Source organism: Balaenoptera acutorostrata, chromosome 13 (assembly GCF_949987535.1).
Source record: "Balaenoptera acutorostrata chromosome 13, mBalAcu1.1, whole genome shotgun sequence".
Taxonomy (NCBI): domain Eukaryota; kingdom Metazoa; phylum Chordata; class Mammalia; order Artiodactyla; family Balaenopteridae; genus Balaenoptera; species Balaenoptera acutorostrata.
The window spans coordinates 895755-917383 of NC_080076.1; the positions used below are offsets into that span (position 1 = coordinate 895755).

Genomic DNA, 21629 nt, shown 5'->3' on the forward strand with positions numbered 1-21629 from the left:
GGTAAAAAGCCCTGCCCAGAGAGCGCCGCCCCACGGCCGCCCCGCCGCACTCACCGGCTTGCACAGGGCTCCGTCGATTTTCGCCTCCATCTCCCAGATGTGGTGGCCGTCTGCAAGAAAGGGCGCGAGAAGTCTGTTACTCTGTCCTGACCGGGCACCGCCCCGAAATCACACCTGGATGCAGGCAGACGGGACTCGGGGCGGGAACGCTCTGACGAGAGGGTCCACCCTGGCCCGGCCGGCCCACCAGCAGCCGTTGCGAGTGGGACGCCCCACGTGACTGACCGGCTGGAGAGAGGCCACGAGGCCCTGGGGAGAAGCTCAAACCCAAACCCGAGCGCAGGGACCTGGCGGGGCCTGGAGACCCCCGCTCTGCAGGAAGGGGCCACGTGCCAGCCAGCATCCCCAGCACCAGCCCTGGGAGGGGTGCACGCGCGGGTCCCCGAGGGGAGCGAGCCCGGGGGGAGCGCCGATGACCCCGGTAAGAAGGGTGCCGCCTGGGGACTCGGACCCGGTTTGAGTCTGGCCTGCGGTGCACAGGGTGGGAGCGGGGCCTCGCTACCGGGGCCACAGAGCCCTCGCGTGTCTCGGGAGCAGAGTTATTCTAATGAGCAGGGGCCCGGGAGCCTCGGGTCCTGCCCCTGCTCAGGGGAACTGCCGGGTGAACAAGAAAATCCTCTCTGTGACTGTGCTTTGCCACATCAGGATAGAGAAATGCAAAACACAAGGTATTTTTAACCTTACCCTGTGGCGTTTGCACGTTTGAAAAAACTGAAAAGGCTCCAGTGGCGTGAAAGAAAGAGTTTATTGTCCCCGGACCAGGCCCTCGAGGGAGCCGAAGCCTGGAAGCCCGCCCTCTGGGGTGACGGAGCCGAGCCGTGCTCTGGGAGCTGGGAAGCCCTTCTGGCAGGCATGCTGTTTGCGGACTACGTCTGGCCGTTATTTTGAATTAATAGATGTCAATCTTCTTCTACAGGGGCCTCCTTCCTCTGCATCTTGTATAACGTCCGCTCCCCAAACAAACCATTACAGCTGGATGGTCTGAGCTGTGGCTTATTCTCTGTTTTCCAAGAAGAAATGTGTGTGTGTTCCAAATCCTAAAGTAGAAATAAATTAGACAGAATCTCCTTCTTCTCCCTGGCAGTGCTGGCCGGGCAGGGGCGGAGGGTGGAGCAGAGAGGAAATGTGAGTCACAGAGAGGCTGGGACATGCCAGGACCACAGCAGCCCCTCGGGACGCGGAGGTGCCCGTACTGAGTCTCCACCAGATGGACCCACTCGGTGATAAGACACCCGCATCCATCTCTCCTCTAGGAAAAAATAACAGGAAACGGGAAGAACACCCACCGCCCTTAAAGGCATCAGGAGTGCTGCAAAGCAGCAAACGCTCCGGAGCCCTGCGAGCACAGGACTCGGTGAACGAAGTGCCCTGACTCCGGGCCGACAAACGAGGGAGGATCCCAGTGCCTTGCAAAGCGCTCCGGGACGCGGACTCCTGCGTGACGCAGCCCAGACCTGCCGCAGACGCGGACGCACCGTCGGGCCCCCCCACCGCTTTGAGGAAATCAAAGTTACTCTTCCTGTAACCAAGCCTCCCACGTCCTTGGTGCCTTTTGAGATCAACAAGTTTTCTCATGACAAAGCCCATCTTTGTCCCTCTCCCCCAAAACAGCTTTAAGCGCTAAAACCTGAACAGTCGGCAGCTGCTCAGTCTTTTGTCGACAGAGGCTGACGGGCCTCCCGACGGAAGGCGAGGGGAGACTGAGGCCGCTGGGGGCCAGGGACGCCCAGCATTACCCGGCGTCCACCTTAACACCACCCGCCCCGCAGGAGGGGCCCGAGACCAGACCAGCCTCCCGGGAACGCTGCTGCACGTTCACCCGTGGAACAAAAATTAAGGGAAATACAGGCGTGGGGTGGAGCGGGCGGTGGGGTGCGCACGCTGAGGACACGCAGGGCGGGAGGGCTCTCTTCCCTCCAGGGCCTCCCGGGCCTTTGGGACACCGTCCTTGTCACAGCGCCCGCCTGGGGGCCGGCGGTCCCACTGTGCGCACCAGGTCTGCGAGCCAGCCGGGCCCGGCCACCCACACGGTTTCTGAAAGTGCACACCCTTCGAACCACACCACTAAAGCCCGACTCACAGGCCCAGGGCTCCCTGCGTCCCCGTCACCCTGGCCCCGGGGAGCTCTGGCCCCGAGGTCCCTATTCTGTGACTGAGTCACAGCCGAGGGGGGCTGGCCTTGGGATCCCAAGCGCAGCGTGAGCTCTTGGAGGCCAGTGTCCCCTTGGTCAGAAGTGCACACGCAGCCCTGCTCAGGGACAAGACGGGAGGAGCCACCAAGGGCTGGTAATGGCCTGCTCTGTCGTCTCACGGGGACCCTCCCCACCGGCACCCGCAGCCCCGCTGGCTGCTGACTCCCCAGAGCTGCCCCGGCCTCCCTCGGATGGGAGGCCCTGCGGCCTCTGGGCGGCCTCTTCTGCACAGGCCCGGCTGGGCGTCGTGCGCAAGTTCAGCCTCTACCGGGAAGGGAAGCGATCGGCCCTGAATGGCCCTTTGTGTTCCAGCCTTATCAGGAGCTCGCTGGCTTTCTCAGTAGGAAACTGCGCGCAAGCCCAGAAGTAAAAATATTCCGAATCATGAGGGAATTCCCTGCGGCGTGAGTCACCAGAAAGGCTTCCCCACTCCACCCACGGCCGGGAGGCTTCCACAGCCGCCCGGGAGGAGCTGCCTCGGGGCCGGCGCACACACTCCGTGGGACAGGGCTGAGCGGGGGCTGCCGACGGAGGCCCGAGGGTCCCCAGCAGCCTCGCTCATTTCCGGCCCTCCGCAGGGCCGGGCGGAGGTGCGGCCTCCGACCCACGCGTGGTGAAACACTCGGGCCGCCGGGGCCCCGCGGACCAGCAGATGCGCCTCCTGAGTGAGGGAAGGTCCAGCCGCTGCGGCGCCTCTGAGGCCCGACACCCCCGCCAGGAGCGCCCAGGGGAGCGGCACGCGTGTGCTCTCGGGGGCCCGCGCACGGGCCACTGTGGCGTCACACGTGACAGCGACGGCCGTCCACGGTGACCGATGACCAGGGCGCTCTCCCTCCGGCCCTCAGAGGGTGACGTCCTGACGCTCCCGCGGGATGGACCTCGAGGACCCCACTGGGTGGGGCAGCTGGGCCCACAGGACGCCCTGAGTGGGCAAATCCGTGGAGACAGAAAGCGGTCCTTGGCTGCCAGGCTGGGGGACGACACGGGTGACGGCTAACGGGCGAGGCTTCTTTTGGGGTGACGAGAATGTCCTGGGACACGTGCTGGGCTCTGAATAAACCCAAGCCCTTGAACTTAAAACGGGTGAGTCGTGCGGCCTGTGAGTTACATCTCAACGTGGCTGACACGGAAAATGAATCCTCCCACACGGCCGCACGTGGCATCGCCACACGAGATCCTGAAACACGTGGAAGAGGCCAGAGCGGCGCCTTCGCTGGGCCTGAGCCTGGAGCCGCTCCTCCTGCCGTGCCCACTCCCACCCTGCTGCTTGCTGCCCCTCCCCGGGAGGGACCCGGGCCCACTCTCTGGAGCCCTCCTGGGGAGGCGCCCGGAGGAAGAGACAAGTGAGCCGGGCCAAGACGAGAGGGCACTCTGGTGACTTCCCACCCGTGCACAGGACGCCTCCACTCTGGCTACTGCAGCCCCTGCAAGGCCCACAACCGGCCTGCACACCCCCGCACCCTCCACTGCAGGCGGCCGTGCCCCGGAGGGAGAGGTGCAGCCGGGGCCCGTGAAGGCCAGGGAGGGCAGGGGTCACGCTGAGCCCACCGCCCGGTCCAGCGGCTGCAGCCCGCTCCCCTCCCCAGCCTCTCGCATGCGGACCCACGAGGAGAGCCCTGCAGGGAGGGGAGGTCCCCGGGGACAGGGGCGAGGGCGCGTCCTGGGACACCGATAAAGGGGAGAGCTTGGAGCCGGGAGAAGGGCCCTCGGGCCCCTGACGCCAACAGAGCCTGAGCACCTGACAGGGCCCTGCCCGTCTGCCCATCTCTGCAGAGGGGTGCCGGGGTAGCGTGATCCCTCCCAAGCCTGTTCAAGATGTTGTGTAGTTTAGAAGCGTGGGAGGATCACTCAATTCCGAGGCCAAAAAGTGAGAAAGAGCCTCCTTAGGACAAGAGGGGCCCAGCCGCTGCTCTCGTCCACTCACTGGGGGTCAGTCCCGGGCAGGTCGCAGGCTGGGGCTACCAGGGGGCAGCAGCTCCCACGCCCCCGCCGCCCCACGAGCCCACATCCGGAGGCGTCTCGGCCCAGGGGTACCCTAAGACCCCCCCTGCAGAGGTCAGCTGCCCATGACTACAGCCATCTTCGTGGACGCGCGGCACCTTCTCCGCCTGCCTTCCCCGGGTCAGCGCCAGAAACATCTGAACACAGCGTCTGCCCCGCACCAAGTCTTGGCTTCTGGGTGTGAGGGGCGCACCAGCCAGCGGGGTCCGTTCTGTGCAAGTTCCAGAACCCCTGGGACCAACACCCGGGGCAGCGGGGCTGCAGCCTGAGTGCCAGCTGGACGACCGGCGAGTGACACCCGACCCGCAAGGCCCTACCCGAGACCCCCCCCCCCCCCACAGCAAAGGCCGACCACAGAGGCCAGACCCCAAAAGCCAAAGGGCCGCTGGGCACCACCCAGCCGGGGTGGCCCAGTGACGACCCGACTCTGATCCTCTTCCGTAAAACAGGCAAGGTCTGCGTCTGGTTCAGTGTGGACTCCGGCTCCAGATGCTTCCCCGCAGGAAGCAAGTCCTGCTTCCGTTTTAAGGTCTTAGGAAACCCTGGACACGATCTTTTCTTCTGGGGTCTGTCTCTGTTGGGTTTGGGGCTGGGGTCTGGCCGTGTTGGCTTTGGGGCCTTAGTAGGAGGTTTGACAAGGAGGTGGTCTAGTCGCGTGGCCGGCGGTCACGCTGTGCCCAATGACCCTCCACGTCTACACCCTGGGGGTCCTACCCCCGAGTCTGGGCAGGCTGGGAGCTGGTGCGCCCCAGTGCGGTGCGGCCCCTCTGAGTCTGGGCCTTGAGGAGGCCTGGCGCCCATGGAGGGTGCCCGGCGCCTTGCGGAGGAGACCCGGGGGCCACGGCTGCGTCCAGCCACACGTGAGGGCCGGCAAACAGTGTTGTTCGTTGAAGCCGCCAAGTTCTGGTGAGGTCTGTTGTGCAGCAGAAGAAGCCAGAACAGGCTTCACACAGTTTCCAGGAATTGCAGAGAACAGGCCGGGGCTGCACACAGCGGGGACTTTCAGCGTCGGCATCAAGAACCGCGTAACATTCACGGCAACGAAACCTCTGAAGCCTTCCTCTCTCCTGTCTCCAGAAGAGGCAGCTCACCTCCACGTGGGCGCTCTCTCTGTGTTCTCATATGTCAGGCTGTTTCAAATATTCACGCATGTGTACAGATATGTCCCCCGTGCACAGGTCTGAAGAGAGACCCCCAGATCTTCAGTGGGAGACGGGGCACAGCATCTCACTTCCTGCAAGTGGCCCTGCCATGGCGTCCTGCACCTGCCGCGTCCCCTATGTGAGCCTGTGCCGGTGTCCACGCACACACATGGCCACCGTGGGAGGTGTCATCTGACGCGGAGGCCACAGCTGTCAACCTTGAAGGCCAGGCCCTGCAGCCTCCTGCTGGACACAAAGACCTCAGAAGACTCACAGGACGTTCCGGAAGGTCCTGTCACTTATGCAGCCAGAGCGTGGCTGGTCCACGGCTCTTTGTGATGGGCCCCTCGTCCACAGAAGGGGCTTTGCTTCTACATCCCGAGGGCCGTCCTCCTTCGGGGACCCTGCTCGGTCACCACGATGAGGACACAGGTGATGGCGGGGCCTCAGCCAGGAGGAACCCTGAAACTCTGTGGACGCTCCGAGCGCGGCCCGGTGCAGCCGAGGGGACGTGGCGACGCGGAGCTCGGCTCCCCCGGCGCCAGACGTGGCGGCGTTCACGGCAGCTACATTCCTGCTCCTGCAGCGGCTGCCACGGGGCCCCCGGCCCACGTCCAGCGGCGCCAGAGACCAGGCTCACTGTGCGCGCCGGCCTCGCTGCCACCAACCAGGGCGTGAAAGAACCTTCAAGCAGACCAGGCGGCCTCCTCGCAAGCCTAGAGGACGATTAGCCTTTGAGTCTAAATGGACTTCAGTGGTTTCTCCCCCCGCAAATCAACCAAGAGAAGCCCAGGGACAGCTCAGCCGGCCAGGCAGCACCGGTGTGCACTCTACTGAGGATGACGGCGGAGGCGGAAAGCGTGTGGACACCTGCCCCCTCCTGCAAACTCAGAACAGGCACGAGTATGCGCGCCAACGTGCCAACAGCCCTGTTCGGACACGAGCACGACGTGACAGGACGCACAGCCGCCTCTTTACGTCTCCCTTGTCACACCGTGTTCACGGGATGTCTGGTCTCCACCCACTTGCTGCTTTCTCGCCTTCTGCCTGCCAGACGCAGAGCCGCTGCAGGAGCGCGCGGGCGGGGGACGGGCCCCGACGTGACAGCGAGTGACGGCGGCGCTCAGCCGGCATGGGGGCCGGGGCGGCCCGGGAGGCCACGTGAGGACGACGGCCGGACATCCGAGGACTCGGCTCCCACCTGCAGGCGGGTGGCCGCTGTGAAGGCCCCGTGACCGGGCCGCGGTGAGCCACGCCAACCTAGGAGCCCCACGGGCACCCACGACAAGCCGAGGGGGTCAGGAGACGTCTCACAGTCCCATCCTGGCACCAAGGTCAAAGTCGGGGCTGACGGGCCGAGGGAACAGCGCGGGGCGCTGGCTGGTTCCCACCAGACGTCTCTGTGCGCGCTGAGCATGCGGTGAAGGCGCAGCACCGGGCCTGGGCGCCCCCCCTCCCCCCCCCCCACACGCACTGCGCATGTGCACACATCTAAAGCACAGAAGCTTAAATTATTTCAGAATTCACCTCCTCCAAAGAGGGGCTTTCGGGGAACACAAATTCCTCCCCTACCATTGTACTTGGTCGGGTTTGCTCCATCCTCTAAAACAGTTTCCAATCACACGTGTGAACGTACAGGCAGAACAAGTTAAACGTGAGAGACTTTTAAGCCCATTTTGACTGAAGTACTTAAGTTTCCGGCAAACTGTACAAAATCAACCCCATTACGGAGGCTGAGTGCCTCCGCGGTTTGCGGTAATCAGCATGAGCCCTGCTCCGGCGCTCGGCGGGGGGGGACCGTAGCTGGGAAAGAGAAGGAGAGGAACAAGGCAGCAGGCCCAGACCCCACAGGAGCCCCCCTCCCCAGCCTGGGGGCCAGCCCCCTGCAAGGAACCCGCCCCAAAAACAAACTCCGGAGTCTGAGAGAGACAGAAGGTCCACACGCTCCCCTTATTGCCACGTGGCCACACGGTCGGGCCGGCGTCCCGGGGCGGGAGCCGTGCCGCCCCTGCGTCTCCCCTGCCGCACAGCGAGAGACTCGTTGCCTGGTTCCCCAGACACCAGAGGGAGGAGACCCTCCCCTGCCAACCTGCAGCCCCCGTTCCCGAGCACACGTGCAGAGACCCACACAGGCGCGCACCCACGCACGGAGCGGCCCAGAGGCCACCGTCACTAAAAGAACAACAGCATCTGCCTTTGCACCCTGGGGTTCTGTGCGGACAAGGGTGAGGGCCTGAAGGGTGCCACGGGGGTGCAGCAAGGTCTCTGGGCCCCGGTGGGGTTCCGCTCGGCTACCGTGGCCGCTCCGTGCCCGGGCGCCTGCCTCGGACGGTCTGTGGTTCTGAGAAACGAGAAGATGCGTCCGCACGGGCAGGCCCGGCAGCAGGAGCTGGTCGGAGCCCACGAGGGAGGCGCCCGCTAGCCAGGCGGACGCGGGGCCGCCCCTCAGCAGAGCACAGCCTCCTGGAGGCCCCGCACCTGCAGCCCCTCTACGGCCGGCACCGCGTGCAGTGGCCCAGGACTGTGCACCGCACCCGTGGCCGCCCGCGCCCACCTCCTGCCAGCCAACCTCCGCCAGCGCCCAAACAGCAAGGGCTCGATGTCGGTTTTAAAAGAAGATACCTGGTGCTTTCTCCACGAAAATGACCTTGGAGTCCTGCAGAAAGTTGTGGCCGGACAGGACCATCCTCTTCCCGCCGAGGACGGGGCCGCTGGCCGCGCTCTGCTTCTCCACGAGGGGCAGCTCCTGGGCCGAGCGCTGGGCTGTGTGGGGCAGGAGAGCAACGGGAGTGAGACGCCCAGGCCCCTCTGCTTGGCCCTCCCGGGGGCAGCCCTGCTTTCAAAGGGTTCCTGGGTGAGCAGTGCGACCGTCCCTGGTTCACAGAACAGAGTGGCCACTCGTGGTCCGTGTCTTCACAGCCTTACTCCAGGGTGGAGTGACACGGAGGGCAGCCCCGCCTCTGACTTGTCCACGTGGAGAAGGCTCACCTCTCAGTGGAGAGCGTGCACACGCGCGTGTGCGAGCCAGTGAACGCGCTCTGCTAGGGTGACTGACTGCCCGTGGGAGGGGCCTGCGGAAGCCGCGGGGAGTCCTGCTGCTGATGGGGAGGACACGGCCCGCCCGCCGGGAGCAGCAGGGAGACCCCGGGGCAGGCGCCCCCAGCTAGGGGGTGGGATGTGGGGACCCGTCCGAAGCGGGCTCTGGCTTAGGGGCTGGCGGGCCACAGGCGGCCGAGCTCAGGCTGTCGGGGAGGGCGGGACGGGCAGAGGCCAGACGCAGGAGGCGGCAGAAGTCTGGCAGGAGCAGGGAGTGAGGCTGAGCCAGGCGTCCTGACATGGTCACCCAGCAACCAGGGGACCCGAGAGGGAGGGTCCCGCTCCATCTCACGGGGAGGGGACCACAGGGCAGGAAGGCAGAGCCATCTGTGGCAGACCCCACGGCCTGGGGATGGACTTCTAGAGACTGGACGTGAGGGTCCACAGGAGCGGGGGGCAGGGGTGGGAAGGAGGCGAAGACCACGCGGCAGAGAAGGGGCTGCGGCGGGAGGGTGCCCCGTCGCCGAGGTCTGGCCGACGCTCAGGTCAGAGGCCAAGGAACCAAACCAGGACGTTCCCCCTGAGACGGGTGGGTGGCTGAGCCGCGAGGTCGGGGGTGTCCTGAGACAGCCCACACCGGTGGGGAGGGGCGGTGCTTCAGAGATGAGAGGAGGAGGAGGGCGGGTGGAAAGGCTCTCGCTGGGGCAGTGGCCAGTGGAGGGTCTGGTCCCCCCCGGGTCCGGATGCCGGGTCGGGGGCGGGCACTGGGGGGTTTCCGCACGGAGCTGAACCGGTCGCCCGACTTGCTAACAAAAACGAGCAGAGTCACTGCAAGAGGATGCTGACCGCAGGCCTCGGCTGTCCCAGCCCCCGGAGGAGCTGAGTGGTCAGGAGCGTCCAAGCCTGAAGCATCTCACCACCTGGGCCTGTCCCCGCACACCGAGGGCAGTGAACCCAGCGCCACCGGGCACAGAGGCCTGAGTTACGGGCAGGCTTGCAAATTTAGGTCCCTTCAATCCAACAGATTTCAAGGCCAAAATGCCACTTTCTCAAGTTCCCTGAAACGTGCAGGGATTAGGCCAAATTTGGTCACCGCAAACATCTCGGTACTTCGGGACAAACTTCCTTTCCCTCTCACGCCCTCCTGCAGGTGCCGGCAGTCGGCGGCAGCCCTCACACCACGCGCGCACAGGAGCTGCGGGTGCCCTGGCCAGGGTGCAGGTGTGTCCGTGACTGCGCGGGAAGGCGCGGGTGTTGGGTGGGACGAGCACGGCTCAGAGGCTGTGCGCACGAGAACCAAGGCGCTACTGGCAAGGAAGCCTGCGGCAGGGGCTGGCGCTGCTCGGCCTGGAGGCAGGGAGGGGCGGCACTCACAGCACTCGATGGGGTTGGAGGCGACCTGCAGCGACAGCGTCCGGCCGTTGGGCTGCGGGACGTGGACGCGGAAGACCAGCCTCACCCGCGTGTTCTTCCTCCCGATGTCCGTCTCCCCCTTGCGGAGCTCGATGTCAGAGTTTCTGAGCTTCAGGATCCCGGCGCAGTCGATGCTGCCGGAAACAAGAGTCTACGCTCAGCCCCGGACCCCTGCCCCATCCCGGGCGACCGTTCACCGAAGGGTCTTTGCGGCCCTGCCCAGGGGCCGGGGCGGCCAGACACCCACCCGTCAAGTGGGCTGGGGCCGAGGCAGCAGGAGACGAGCCAGCCCCGGCCTCAGGCACCCGGGGCCCAAGCAGGCAGAGCTGCCACATGCTCAGGGCTCCAGAAGCCCCAGCCCCACTGCCCTGGGCTCACGTGGACGCCCCAGAGCAGGACACGGCGTCCAAAGAAGGTTTCCCCGGCGGCTCCGAAAACCTCCTTCCACTTAAGATTCTGGCAGCGTCCCCCTTAATTCAGGATCCTGAGTCTTCTAGGGCCTCATATGATTTCACTTAATTTCATTTAACTTAACAGTTCCATTCAACACCAGACTCCAGCAGAACAATCCAGGCGTCATTCATCAGATGGAAACCAGCCCTTTCCCTCTGTCAGAAGCTAAGGACATGAGGCCGCATGATGCGTCTAGGTCAGGACCATAGCCCAGCCCGGAGCAGCAGCAGGGAAGCCCTGGCTCTGGAGCCCGGGCCAGTCCCGGTCCCGTGGTGTCTACACCGTCTCTGGGTTGGATGGTATTTTGGTAAATGCAGCCACGGAAGGAACAGCTGCCGCTGAAGGAACCAGCAGTTCTCTCAAACCATCTGCCCTGGTCCAAGGGAACTGTGATTACAGCTCTTGAAGCAAACCCAAGGATTTAGAATGAATTCCCCCAAATCCATGAAAAGCCAACATGGCCAGAAGGCCTTCCCTTTCTTTTCTTTTTTTTTTTTTTGTTGTGAGCACAGGCTCTAGGCGTGTGGGCTTCAGTAGTTGCAGTGCGTGGGCTCAGTAGTTGTGGCTCACGGGCTCAGTAGTTGTGGCTCACGGGCTTAGTTGCTCCGCGGCATGTGGGATCTTCCCGGACCAGGGCTTGAACCCGTGTCCCCTGCATTGGCAGGCAGATTCTCAACCACTGCGCCACCAGGGAAGTCCCTCCCTTTGTTTTTGACTTAGAGGGTTTATGAGTTACAAATAACTTATCAAAATCCCACACAAAGCTCTACACGATGTGGCTTCCGCACCCTCTCCCTCATCCGCCACAGCCCTGGGCTCCTCGCTACCCCACAGATGCCCCAAACTCACTCCTGCCTTGGGGCCTTTGCACTTGCTGCCTTCCTGCAGGGTCAGCTCTCGGCTTCCGTGCCACCCCCCGCAGACACTCGTCCCTGAACTCTCCAACAGGCCCCCCGTGCTAATGAATTCCTGCCTTACGTCCCCCGCCCCAGAGGCCCCCAGGAGAAGGTAAGTCCTGTGGGACAACCGTGTCCCCTCTCTCTGCTGCATTCACAGCTCAGGAGTGAAATGCACACAGCAGTCACTCAGTTCAGGAAGCCACGAACACAGGCCCTTCTTGGACACGAGAAGATTACCCTGCAGCTTGTTAACCAATTCACCTCTAAACTACTGAGTCAGATCTGACCTGCACATTCCAGCTGGTCACATCGGAGATGCAGAAACCCTCAGTGGAAATACGACCCAGACATACTGGTCTCTTTAATGTTTCAATGTTTGCCTTTTAACCATTGCTCTAACTTCCACAGAGCAGTCACAGAAATAAATGGGTGCCACGTTCACACATGGAGGAAGTACTGACAGCTGCGAACTGAGATACTTAGTTTTAGTGGCAACATGCACAGGGGCTGAAACCCTAGGAAGAAACAAATCCGTTGTCATAAATATTTGTAAAGTTTACCGAGGTGTTAAGCCCAGGGCACCCAGGGCCCCTGAGCTGTGGAAACGTGGGGAGAGATGCAGGCGTGCAAGCGCCCCCCCGCGCCCCCGCCCCCGCCCCCCGAGCCCCCGAGGCCGCGGCTTACATCGCACGCATGTTGTTCTCCGGCAGCAGCGGGATTTCCAGGACCTTGGTGTTGGAGAGGATGGCCTCGTGGCTGGTGGTGGAGACGGTCTTGCCGGTGATCCGGTGCACCTGGTAGAAGGCGTGGGGCCTCAGCAGCCGGTCGTCCGCTGTCCCGATGAACAGTTGCAGGGTGAGCGGCTCGCTCTCCATGTAGCCGTGCAGCTGGGGAGAGAGGGGGACAGGCCTGTGAGCGCCGCGCCGACGCCCGGACCCACCGTGCTCCCCGCGCAGAGGCTGATGCAGAGGGGCGCGTGCGCGGGCCGAGGCTGGTTCCCCCCCGCCCCTCCTGCGCCTCGTGCCCCGAAGTCTGGGGCCTCTGCTCCACAGTCGGTTCTGAACACTCGGCTGCCCACGCTGGGACACACGCACACAGACGTGCAGTGCACACCTGCACGCGTGTACCTGCATCCCAGGAGCACACGTGCCCCGTGCCCGAGGCAGCGACGGGGACCCGCAGGAGGGGCAGATGGGAAGCAGAGCCGGTCCCTCCGGGCCACTGCCTCCTCCTTAGGCCACCCCTCTGCCCACGCGCGGGCGACACAGCAGCTCGTGGGGCCCCACCCGAAGCTGGGCCCGTGCCAAGCCCTCCGCACAAGCCTCCCCTGATGAACGCAGACACTCGCCCAAGAGGACGCCATCCACTTTCCCCTGCTCAGTCCAGTCCGAAGCAGCAAGCAGGATGCTTGCAAACAAGACACCAACAGCATCGGCCCTTTTTCGCCTGGCTTGGCAGGCGGTGGCTACGCGCTGGCCTGGTGCCCGTTGCAGGCGCCCCTGGCCCGGCTGCGGGGAGCCCCAGCTCGTGGCCCGTCTGCCACCAGCATCAGACCCAACACGGGGGGTGGCGGGGGCCGCGCGTGGCCGTTCCGATCGTGTGGGCCGGCCGGCTGGGCGCACGGTCTTGAAGACACTGTGTGTGGGCACGAAACCCAGTGAGACTCGGGCCCCAGAACCGGAACGAGCCCATCGTGCACGAGAAGCCCACGGGAGAGCGCTGGTCCCGCATTTCAGGAGCGACACCGGCCGCCGCCGGGCCGACCACCATGGGCGCAAGTTGGAGCCCTCCTCGTGCCCCTGCACCTCCAGCTGCTGCCTCCCTCAGGGTGAGTCCTCTTCAGAACTGAACTTGACTCGCCTTTTCCGTCCAGGTCACAGCTGACTGTGCTCAAGAGGCAAATCCTGAAGCAAGCAGGCAGCTTCCACTGGACCCCTGCGGCTCAGCCCCTCCTCCTGCAGAGGCAGGCGACCTGCGTCCAGCCAGAGCCCCCAGGGGTCCCGACGCAGGACCCCCGCGGGAGGGTCAGCCCCACGAGCGGAAAGGCTCAGTCAGCACAGCTGTGCGGCTTCTCGCGTTGTGGTCACGTTCTCCCTGGACTAATTTTAGCCGCTCTGACAACAGGTAGCAACTGTAACGCAGTCTGATGGGCCAAACTAGTGCCGTCCCCGAGAGCGCTGTCACTGCTTCCACAGCAGCAGAGACCCTGGAACGGCAGTGTCAATGAGGCCACCTGCAGGCCCCGGACCCGCCTGCTCCCCCGCGGGATTCTCAGGGGGTCAGGAGCCCTTCCCAGCCCTGCGGCCGAGCGGAAGCCACGGAAGAACCAGCCCCGCAGTGGGGTTGTGGTCGGGTCCATGCGCCCCGTGAGCCCCGTCCGGGCTCCGTCTCTGCCCTGTGGGAAGGCGCCCTGACGGTCACTTCACAGCCCACAGGGAAGAAGCTCAGGCTGGATGACCAAGACCTTCCAAGCCGCACTGGCTCAGGACACGGAGGGGGCCGGGGCACAGCGCAAAGGGCCAGGCTGCCAGGTGACCGAGGGAGCACAAGAGGGGCATGCGTCAGTGACCCGAACAAACGGGAAACCTCTGGTCCAGCTGCCGCTGACCGCGGTGACCGAGATCCTGCTTCCGTCTCTACGGGTCATTTTTCCAAGTTGGGATGTTAGAATGGAAGCTGAAGCTCCGTCCAGACGAATAAGTCGGCATTTCGCTGGAAGGTCCAGTGCTGGGCGCTCAGCGCTTTCTCTGGCCTGGGTGTCCCGCCCACTGTCTTCCTTGCGGAGAACTCACTCTATGCTGCCCTGGCTGGTTCTCCATTTCTTTCTACGACATCCTGATAGCAGCGTCCGCCCCGTCCCCCCACTGCGGCCTCCCCGAGCTCTCCTCCGTCCCTGCGTTTGGGAACAAGTGTCCCTTCAACCCAGAGAAGCGAGCACCTGCTGTTCCCAGTGTGGCTCAAGTCAGCAGCGAACCGTTCATCGAGGCCGCGCTGACCAAGACCCAGCACTGCGCCGACTCCACTTAAGTACGAGATGAAGCCACGTGTAAATTTTCAGAGCTCCGAAGACAGTCCCAGACAATGACAGGCCGTTCACGGGAGACTCACAGGCACTCAGCAAGCAGGGTGCCAGGGCCCGCGCGCCACCCACTTGGGGCCCCCGGGAAGGGTGTGCCTGGGCGCCAGGCCACTGGTAGCGCCTTATTAGGGCGGGGTCCCCACAGGGTCAGCGGCTCCTTCCACCCCGCCCCGTCTCCCGGCCAACGGGGTCTGCATGGTGCCGCAGCTGTGGGCAGGAGACAGCAGGCCATGAGCCAGGACTGGCCACTGCTGGACCGCAGCCCCCGATGAATGAATTTACAGCTTCAGGTGAACGTCCAGCAGCGCTGAGGCCCCCACACGAGCTCACCACGGGTGTCCGGTGTCTGTGGGCATCTCCGGAGCATTCTGTAGCATCCGATTAATATTTAACAGCCCGTGTTTGTCGCAGGCTGTGGAGTGGCTCCCAGGGGTTCTGAACGTCACCCTGGAGATTTTCTGGAGACGAGGAGGAGCTCCATGTAGGACAGGTGTGCACGGACGCACACGCAGCACACACCGACACACATGCACATTCACACTCAGACACACGCACACATGCACACACACACACACACACACACACACGCTCTCCAGACTTGCTCTGGAGTTCTGTAGCTGGTTGGGAAGATGGCTGGCTGGCAGCAGGAGTTTCATGCGTCAGGCTCCCTATTTTTATCGTTTTCATCTGTGACGTGGTTCCCAGCACCCATGGATGTGCTCATATTCAAAGTGGTTCTTTCCTATTAAAATAATCGAGCTTTCATCATCCTGACCCACAGGTGTCTGGCCCATATGGACCAGATGAGTGTCTGACGGGCATGTACACAGAGGAGGGGAGTCGGTCTCAGGCCTGGGCTGAACCCGAGTGGCCACGGCGAGCAGAGAACTGGCGGAAGCATCAAGTTTACCGAGAGACCTGCCCGTCCACTCGCTGTCGTCCTGGCCTGCCATGCCTCCCGCAAGGCCAGTGCAGAGCCTTTCCTGCTCTAAGGCCGTCACACAGAACCCGCCAGGAACCACCCAGCTCCCGACGCTCATTTCAAGGTGGGTCCTGCTAACATGGCTTAATTCTGCAGAAACAAGACGCCGCTCCTGTTTGAACTGAAGAGCTTGTTTCCTGTGTGGACACATGAGCATCTCTACACACACAGAGTTCAGTTGCGGGGGGAACCAGGACCAGCTTGCCGGGTCCACCCAACTTCTCCCTGCTGGGGAGCGTGAGTCCAGTCTTTTGCCAATTTAACGAACCTCCTAAGAAACCTGTACTCTGTGCTGGACTTGACCTACATTTTTAAAACAGGAAATGTAAAAATAAAATCAGAGACTGATGAAGAAACAAATTTTGCCTCTTAGTATTCCATTTTGTGACATTTAATACAAGAATATGTAAATGAGTCTTTGGCTAAGACTGTCTCTTGTGTGGCCAAGGCGTATATTCCTCCCAGCCCCCAGGCCGGCACATGGCCTGGCCGGGGTCAGACGATTTGAAAATGACAACTTCAAATCCCACGGGACTCACACTGGGGCCCTGCTCTGACGGCACGTAGGATGCAGCGGACTGTGGGAATAACTTTGCCTTTTTAAAAACATGCCATTTCAGTGAAAATGGGAATATTTAAGGTTTAACCCGGAAGGTAAACATCTATTATTTAAAACATGAAGTTCATTTTAAGAGAAGTAATTTAAATACTTCACATGTTCCACTGCATGGGTTTTCTGCCCCTGGCACGTTCTACTATCTGTCAAAATAATATTTATAAAATTACCTGTCATAACAATGACCTCTCTTTGCTTCAACCTAAACTAAACAAAATGTGCTATTCCATTTTCAAGGTGTAAGGCCTGGTGAGTTTCCTACACATAAAAATGTTTGGTTTTAGCTGCTATGCTCACCTCCCACTTGCACGGCAGGATGACGGGCGGAGGGAATGACTGAGGCCAAATTTACTCGGTGCTGAAATTCCCACAGCGCAAGCCCACAGTGGCAGGAGCGTCGTACAAAGGACCAGTTAATTGAGGGAAATTACTTTCCACTAAGTTTCGAGATGGTACAAACATACACCGAGCAAGAGATCCTTGTGCCCAGCGCAGCAGGCAATTTAAAGGGAAATCATGCATTTAACCCAGATGTAAAATTTGCATCTTTACACAATACCCAAAGGAACTCTGCAGGAAGGAAAAAATCCAGCTCACAAGCTGGTTCCACTTTTTTCAACCCCAATTTTCCCAGTACTGGATTAACTTAAGAGACTGCGTCGTGTGAGCTTTCGGTCTCCAAAACCACAGGAGAGCTTTCCCCACAGGGCGCCCCCTGCCCCCCACGGCCCGGGAGGGAGGACAGGCCCAGGGCATGCGGTCAGCTCACAGCAGACCAGACCTCAGGCGGGCAGGGCCAAGGCTGTGCTCCCGAGCCCTCCTTCCCCGGGACGGCCTCTCTGAACTCACTTGAAACACTGCACGACGGACGGGGGCAGTGGCCACCCCCCAGGCCTACGGGGCGGGCAGAGGGCCTGGCCCTTGGTGTTTATCACCAGCACCCAAAGGGCGGCCTCGGGCAGAGCCCGGACGAGGGCTGACGGCGGCGCTGTGCGGGCCGAGGGCACTGCCTTCCAGACACCCACACGTCCACGCGACGGTCACCGGCCTGCCGTGGGGCCAGCCCTGCCCGGGCACCTGCTGCTGCTGAGGGGACGGCCGCCACGGCCACCATCATGAGTCCCGCTGGGCAGGGCCTGGCCCACAGCAGGGCCGAGCCGGCCACCTGTGCTGACCAGAGCCCAGCGTCCCGTGGAGGAGAAGGAGACGGGAGGCCCGGCTCGGCGAGACGGCGCCGCCCCACCCTTGAGTGTGCAGGCGGGGTGCTCGCGGCTTCCCAGCTGCGTGCTGGGCAGGGCAGCGCTCAGGGGGCCAGCACCCCCCCAACCCAGAGCGCCCCCCAGAGACAGAGCCGTCTGCAACGCACAGCAGGAGAAGGGGTGGCCAGGGGGACCTGGACACGCGGTCGCGGCTCGAAGCCATCCACCTGCCAACCGGGCCCCAGAGCTCGGGCTGGCGCGGCCTCCGTGGCTCTCGTCCTCTTCCTGCCCACGGAGGGCAGGCTGCGCAGCGGGTGCACCTCCCTACGTCCCTGTGCTGGGCGGTGCCCCAGGAGGACGACACCCGGAAGGCCCTCCCTGCGGAGAGCTTGGCCCGAAGACGAAGCACAGGGCTCTGCACGGGGCAGCAGGCCGGGGACTGCCAGCGGGAGGGAGACCCGGCCCCGAGGCAAACGGAGCGGGGATCTCCCACCGGGCCACCCCCCAGCCGAGGGTACTGGGCATGCGTGACTCAGCCGCCCGTGGTGTGGCCCCCAGGAGACCATGGAGCCCCGGTCAGAGGGGAGGGCCGGCCAGGGCCACAGATTTCCCTATTTTGTCATTTTTATCAAAGACGGTGGTTTCTCACCATTATCTCCGTTACACCGTCTGGCACCCGCCCCCCTCCCACCTGCACCGCGTGTGAGTGTTCTGACAGCTGCGATGGGGCCAGGGTGCAGACGCATAGCTCTGAACTGAAACGGTCCGGCACACGGCTCTGTCCTCAAAAGACACCAGGAAAACCTCCTGGGATAATGCAGAAACCATAGCAGAATTATGGACAATCATCAGAGGTTCTGTGCCCGAAGCGACTTTTATTCTAAAATTTCCGCAGCCTGGAACACAGAAGCCAAAGCTTTTGAATTAGAAGACTTTTGGAGGCTGACGATATTGTTTATTGCTCTGAAAAGGTTTCCACTGCTGAGCTACTCGCGGACTTTATCCCCCAGTGACTGTATCGGCTGCAGGAAAACTTGAACTGCGCTGGCCTCAGTTCTGCTGGCCAATGAAACTCTAAAACAGGTGTTTAAAAACCAATGTGCCGTACCTGAGACCGAGTGTCTGTGCCGTGTGTCAGCAGACAGCAACAAAATCCCAGCTATCTTTCCTATTATTATTACTGGCAACTTCACTGCATTCTCGTGCTGACACGGCGCGACTCCACTGAACACCCTTACCAAGACCACGCAGGCACAGGCACCTCTTTGCTTTGGGAGGAACATAAATGGCAACCCCCCCCCGCCCCGGCTCGGTGCCCTGAGCTTCCGCAGAGCCCACTGTGTCGCGGGAACAATGGCAGCAGCTCCCGCGGCACAGGTGTGTCTACAAAGAGTGAGACTGTCCAGGCCTCTGTGCGCGGCCGGCCCAGAAGGAAACGGCCACCTGCCCAGATGCTGCTGGAAGAGCAGAGGGCAGCTGCCGCATAAAAGATTAATCCGCCCCACGGGCAGGTCAGCGGCGTTTGGCTGCCAGACGACCAGGGTCCGGGCTAGGGCCAGACCTGCGTCCGCGCGCTGTCTCAGCTCCCGGGGTGGTGGGTGGGGTCTGGGCTGGAGCAAGGCTGCTGCTATCGGGGAGCTCTGGCCCTCAGCTCCTCCCTGGGCCCAAGGAATTTCTTCCACTAGCATCGGTTTCTCTGGCTTTTGTGAAAACCTTGGCTTCCAGGTTAACGATCCCGTCTCAATCCGGTTTCCATAAGAAAAAATGGAGTGAAGCTTTGGGTAAAACAGAGCATGCCGTGGACACCAGATAAAAGCAAGCACTGCTGTTTGTCTGCAGTATTCAGACACCCCCAGGAAGCCTGTTTCTTGAAATGCTGATGCTTCTGGACCCAGGGGTGCGGGGTGCTACAGGAAATGAAAAGTGATAACAGCCGACTGGCTGACTGTAACGATCTGGAAAGAATGACTGGTTCCTGGTGTGTTCCTTCCTCGGTGTCAGCTCAAACGTCGTACATAATAGAAAAATACCTGTCCTGGTCTATGGGGGCAAACCTGAGCCTCAAAGCCGACCACCCTAAAGAGAGGCCCCTGCACCACGCAGGGCACGAGGCCGGGGCCAGGACCCTGCCTTGGGCCAGCCCAGCCTCCCGGTCCCCACTGCCTGGGCCAGGGTGGTCCCCGCATCCCCCCGCCAGCCACCCGGCCGGACAGGGGTTACACTGGTCACTCATAACTGACAGGAACACAAATTACAAACCTAAAGTGCTGTTTAGGAATTGACAGGCCTCCACCGAGTCTCACGTTTCTGCAACCTATTAATTATTCACACAGGCCTGGCCTCCTGTGTGATGGGCTAGATGCTATCGAGCAGGTTATTTTGGTAACTGGGTAAACAGAGCTTCATCCTTTGACCCCTGGGTCAGAGATCGTGACGACCCCCAGCTCACTCCCCCAGCCCCCACGGGGCGGCAGGAACCGGGGACCTTCCCGGAAGGGACCTCTGTTCTCGGGACGGGGACCAGGCATCAGGGATGCAGCGCAGCGGGCAGGGAGGAGGGACGGCCAGGCCTGGACAACAGCCCAGGAGGGTAGAAGGGAGACGGGGACAGAGCAGGAAAGAAAAGCGAAGTGGACAGAATCGGCCTCCTGGAGCTGCAGTTTCCTCTTGGGAGGGAGAGGGAACACGGGGACCCAGGGACCCCTCTGGGGACGCGTACCCCGAGTTATCAGCAAAGACACTGGAAAGGCAAACTCCACGCAGCCCGACGACGCCCTCCGCTCTCCCTCCCCAGGGAGAAGGTGGGGGAATCTCCCTCCTCAGCCCAGACCCACTGACGGCAACGGCGGGGAAGAGCTAAGGCTGCCGTCCGGGCGCCGAGCGCAGACGCGGGGCGGGGTGTGAGCGGGACGGGCTGGGAGGCTGGACAGAAGGGAGGGCCCCCAGACGCCCCCAGAACACCCGGCCCCCGGGGTGGAGGGGCCGCCGCCCCCAGAGACCCTCGCCCACGAGCAGACCAACGGGCCGAGGAGGCCAGGAGGGGCCCAGCAGTCATCCCGCCGGACAGTCGGTGCGAGCCCTGCCGCTCAGGAGACACAGAACAGCGGTGTGCAGCACCAGCTCCGATTGCTCCGGGTCGCTCTGTCCTGCTGGCTGGCACCGCCGGAAAAGGCCTTTGCATCCCCGTTGGAAGCTCCCGGGGCTCCTGCATCTTAAGCCAGCGGCCCAGGGATTTACACACACACCCGGGGCGCTGGTGGCAGAAGGTCTGGACCGAGGACGTGAGGGGCCCCGGGCGCTGGGAGCCAGGACACCCCACCCTGCCCCCAGCTGGACGCCTCCCGCCCAGGAGGATTCTACGTGTGTCTGAATCCTTTGGCAGTAGGGGAAAAGGCACGATTGTAAAGTTCAGGGAAACCCACACTGCCTTCCTCCCTGGTCCCATCATTACAAAGTCAGCAAAGGCCAGCGCAGACCCCGGGGCCCCTGGCGCTCGCCGTGGCCGCGTCACACGCACACCCGCCGCCGGAGCCGGGGGCCTCATGGAGGACGGCCGCACCCACCCAGCTCCAGCCCGCGGGGGAGGGGAGCCAGCACCCGACAGGGCCGTCACAGCAGCCTCGGGGGCCCAGACGCACCCGCCGGGCACACCCGCCAGGGCCGTCAAGGACTCTGGAGAGTCTGGGTGGTGGACAGTCTGGAACGCTCACTCCCGGCACCAGCCCCCGAACGATGCTGGGCGAGCCCCCTACGCATCTGTGTCCCCAAATGAAAACGGGGGACAAGACCACGTGAATGCAAAGTCCTTTCCTATTCTGAAATTTCAGTCTGATTCTGCCTGGAGAGAAGGTTCTGCATTTCGTCGCGTCTCCTAGACTCAGAGGAGGGGGCCGCGGGGTGGAGGCAGCTCCCGCTGCGTCTTGGATGCTCAGGAAATGCAGGAGTCCTCCCTGGGCCTGGCAGGGCCTCTGCGCTACACAAGGCCACTGCCCCCGACTTCACGACAAGCCTGGGCATGCAGAAGCAAGTCGATGAGCTGGCTGTCCTAGGAGGGCAGCAACAGCCCCTGGTGCGGTCCCCACGACCACTGGCCTCCTCTGAGCTCCATGTGACAGCGGCTCCGAGGGACAGCCTGGGTGCCCCGGAACCGACACCTGGCTTCCCTCCGACCAGCGACCGCAGAACGGCCAGTGGGGGCGGCTGTCTCCCCAACACGTGGATCGGCCTGCGGCCGAGGCTCCGAGAAGCCGCTGGTGTCGGAGGATGAGCTAAAATAGCTCACGGCGCAGAATAAAACTCTGTGGTTACTGGGCTTTCACGGCAACTGAGAGAGTTTTCTGTTTTCATCTGTTTTATAATTATGTGCAAATTCTATTTTTATCCAGCCTGTGCTCCACTAACTGAAAAAGAAAACAAACCCCAAAGCCCCTCTTTTTACCTGCCTACCTCACCTTGCACACAGACACCCTCTACTGCAGAGAGATCAGAGAACTCTCCAGGACTAACCGTCTTGCAGGAGGAATGCTGACAGAGGCGGACATTTCTGCCGGGCCTGGT

At 62.5% G+C, this 21629-nt stretch overlaps 1 protein-coding gene across 3 annotated transcripts in view; it reads right to left on the bottom strand.

Moving 5' to 3' along the window:
• NFATC1 (nuclear factor of activated T cells 1) overlaps positions 1-21629 on the bottom strand; it is a 102630-nt gene that overhangs the window by 46717 nt on the left and 34284 nt on the right. For all 3 annotated transcript variants that reach the window (XM_057526759.1, XM_057526761.1, XM_057526760.1), the window contains exons 4-7: positions 11881-12083; positions 9806-9978; positions 8018-8158; positions 55-110 (exon numbers count right to left, since the gene is read on the bottom strand). In XM_057526759.1, the coding sequence (XP_057382742.1) occupies positions 55-110; positions 8018-8158; positions 9806-9978; positions 11881-12083 (573 nt within the window). The remainder of the gene's footprint in view (positions 1-54; positions 111-8017; positions 8159-9805; positions 9979-11880; positions 12084-21629) is intronic.